At 42.9% G+C, this 3,227-nt stretch overlaps 1 protein-coding gene across 1 annotated transcript in view; it reads right to left on the minus strand.

Annotated features, from left to right (window-relative positions):
• Positions 1–1,918: 1,918 nt before the first annotated feature.
• The window catches only part of GFER (growth factor, augmenter of liver regeneration), a 16,952-nt gene continuing 15,643 nt past the window's right edge, over positions 1,919–3,227 (minus strand). Inside the window, exons 3-4 of the mRNA XM_009994751.1 lie at positions 2,906–3,101; positions 1,919–2,081 (exon numbers count right to left, since the gene is read on the minus strand). Coding sequence (XP_009993053.1) covers positions 1,919–2,081; positions 2,906–3,101 — 359 coding nt within the window. The remainder of the gene's footprint in view (positions 2,082–2,905; positions 3,102–3,227) is intronic.

Consider the following 3,227-nt stretch of genomic DNA (forward strand, 5'->3'; position numbering starts at 1 on the left):
AAAACAAACAAACAAAACAAAAAAAAACATAAATGGAATTTATTGGTTGTAGATTTGTTCTGCAAACCTCAAACTGCTCATAGGAAAGTTTTCTGAGCACTTTTAATAACCTGAACAATACCTTCAAGTCACAAGTCAGATTGCACACTTCATGAAATACCTTGTCTTGTTGGGTTTGTTTAGGAACATTAGTACATAAAAAACTTCATGAATAACCAGCCCATAAAATTTATCTCATCCTGTTTTAACAGGTCCAGCTTGAAAGAACTTGGGCACACCATAAAACATTAAAATGCATTTCCTATTGCTTTTCTAAACACTGAGGAGCCCCATGCATGTGGGTTTGAAGATCAAAGTTCCTCATTATGAGCTGTCATAACTAATACTATTCTAGAAGTACCATTAACATTTCCAGGCAGCACTCTGTCAGAGTAAATTTACTGTAGTGCATGAAATAAGGAAGCTCACTAACACAGGTAAGATGGCCTGAACAGGAAGTACAGAAGGACAGAGCTGACTGCTGTCATGGTTTGTGCAAATGCCTGCAAACTTCTCACAGCCAGGAATGCAATCAGGGCAAGATGTCACCATCTGCTCTAAGAGCTTGAAATTATTTTGACTTTATTTTTTGTAAGCTGTCTTTTTTGATAAAGAGACACATTTATATGAACTGTGGCATAAGTCATTGATGCTGCTGTTTCACTTGAATCTGGAATTCACATTTAACTATCACTACACTGATGCAGTAGAGGTGACTTAGGAAACATACACACAGTGTGGATTCTGAACAGCTCTACAGAGAGAATCCACCCCAGGGACCAGTTTGAGTCCCCTGAGAAATAAATACTATGTCAAGGTGACATCACAGCCTGAAGCAGGGCTCCAGTAGTGCAGGGGGCTTGTAAAGTCCTCTTGTTCTAAAGAATTTTAGCTAAGGGATAACACTAGAGTAGCAATGAGGTCAGCAAGTACCAATCAAGAATATCAAAGCACAAGTGACATCTCAGGAATACTGGATGCCAAACAAATCTGAACATGCTTCATTACACACATCAGTCTCAAGCTATTTTCACAACTGACAAAAGTTCATGGCAGAGATGAAGAGGTTATCTGCTTTAAGAAAAGCACTTGAGTAAAACTTATCATCATACCACATCTGGATCCAAAGAAAATTAGCAATCCATTTAAAACATTTGAGTTGATAACTCATTCACTTCATTAGATGAGTGGGGGTTTTTTGTCCTGCTTTAGTTTGCCTTCTGCAATGTCCTCTTACATGATACATTGAAAGAATGAGAAATCTGGGATCCATTTTTGTGGTATTTAAATTAAATGTACCAGCTTTCAGGCCTTTTATCAAAGGAACTGAATCCAAGTTCAGTAACAAGCACTGAAGATCCCAGGGTACAGACCTGGTGGCACAAAGCTGAGCATGAATTTGCTCAATAAGAACAGAAATGAAAATGACAACTGATCACATGTATTTTCTAAAACATCAGCATAATGCCTGTAGATAAACGTAAAATTCCACAGCACAGCCCTCCACAGCTGTGTTCAGGGAAAGGGAATTCTAGTCAGAGAAGTCAGCAAATACCCCTAATATAAGGAAATGTCACAATGAAAAAGACTCCATGAGTTCATCAGTGACTTAATTCCACAGGCTTCTGGCAATTCCTGTCTTAAATGTAAGGCCACGATCCCTCAGGTAATACATTTACATAGTAATTTCTCAAAATACTGTTAGGATAAGATTTTCAAATTGACTCTCAAAATTGGTTTACCTTTATTTCCACAAGCTGTCTCAGTCACACACACGAGCAGGTACACACACACAGAGCCACTGACTCCCACAGCTCCCTGCAGCGACTCAACACCAGGTTGAGTTGGTCTGTCCCGTTTCCAAAGCAGTCTCTAGGGATTAACCACAACTACCATCCTTCCAACCATCCCGCCAGCGCTCGTCCACCCGCGAGCAGTCAAATTCCGATTTCCCCAGTTTCCTGTTCACTTCATTATGAAGAAGACACAGCCACTGGGAGAAGTTATTTCTGTTGCTAGTGTCAGGCTGATTTGTACGCAATCTGCAAACAGGGAAGAGGAAAGAAATATTACTTCTTTACAGCCACCAGCTTCAATATCTGAAGAAGGCCCAGAGCAGCCAGCCAGTCACCTCTTCTGCTATTGCAGAATGAATCCCAAAGAGAACACACAGAAATTAGTAATTATCAGAGGCCAAACCTCCACTATAATAGTGTCAACTGGAAAAGACACAGGAGTCGAGCAGCTCATCTATGATAAAATGCAAGAAGTGCTTGAATTCATCAAAACACTCATAAAAAAAAGAAAAATAAAAAAACAGAGTAGTTGCTTTGCCATGTGATGTCTCCTCAGTCAATAATTACACTTCAGACCTTTTTTTTGCATGTTCATCGTCCAGAAAAGAGGAGTTGAAACTTTAGAGATACAGGCTGAGAGTAAGAGGAGTAGAAAACTGGATCAAACATCACAGCCCATTTTGGTCTTTGCCTTCACTGCTGAGGTTGCCTATAAAGGGAGTTTTCTGGATAGAAAAGCACTTGCCTCCTGAAAGCCAAATTACTTCAAAACCCAGTCTAATTACACAACTGAGTGTAAGCCCAGTTTGAACCAGAAAATCCTGAAATCGCCTCAAACATGCCTTGGAGGCAGCACGCAGCCTAACAGCACGAGAAAAGGTTATTTGTTTTCCAAGTCAACATCTGATTTACTCAATCATGTAAGAAATCAGTTCAGGTGGCTACCAACCCCAGCTGCAGGAAGAGCTGCTGATATGCAAACACCTGCTGCAGCCCAGCGTTTTGGGCTGGCAAAAAAACCCAAACAAACAACCCCCAAAACACCCCGGAAAAACAAGGAAGCAACTCACCTTTCCCTCAGATCCTCGGCGCAGTGCTCGCAGGGGTAGAACTTGGAGAAGAGGTTGATGAAGTCCCTCATCTCCCGCTGCTGGGCGCCGGTGGGGCGGTCGGGGTAGTAGGCGGCCATGGTGTGCAGGAAGGCCCAGGTGCTGCGGCCCAGCTGCTGGCTGTCCAGGGGACAGTCCGGGGGTGGCTCTTTCTCCTCTGTGACTGCCAGGTCCTGCGGCAAGGAGAGAGGGTTGTGAGGGAGGTGATGATGGTGCTCGGGGGTGGGGGGGAAACAGCTCTTTTGCGCTGTGAGGAGGAGGAAGGGAGGGCAGGGCCTGCACA

This window comes from Chaetura pelagica, unplaced genomic scaffold, assembly GCF_000747805.2.
Source record: "Chaetura pelagica isolate M959 unplaced genomic scaffold, ChaPel_1.0 scaffold1820, whole genome shotgun sequence".
Lineage (NCBI taxonomy): Eukaryota > Metazoa > Chordata > Aves > Apodiformes > Apodidae > Chaetura > Chaetura pelagica.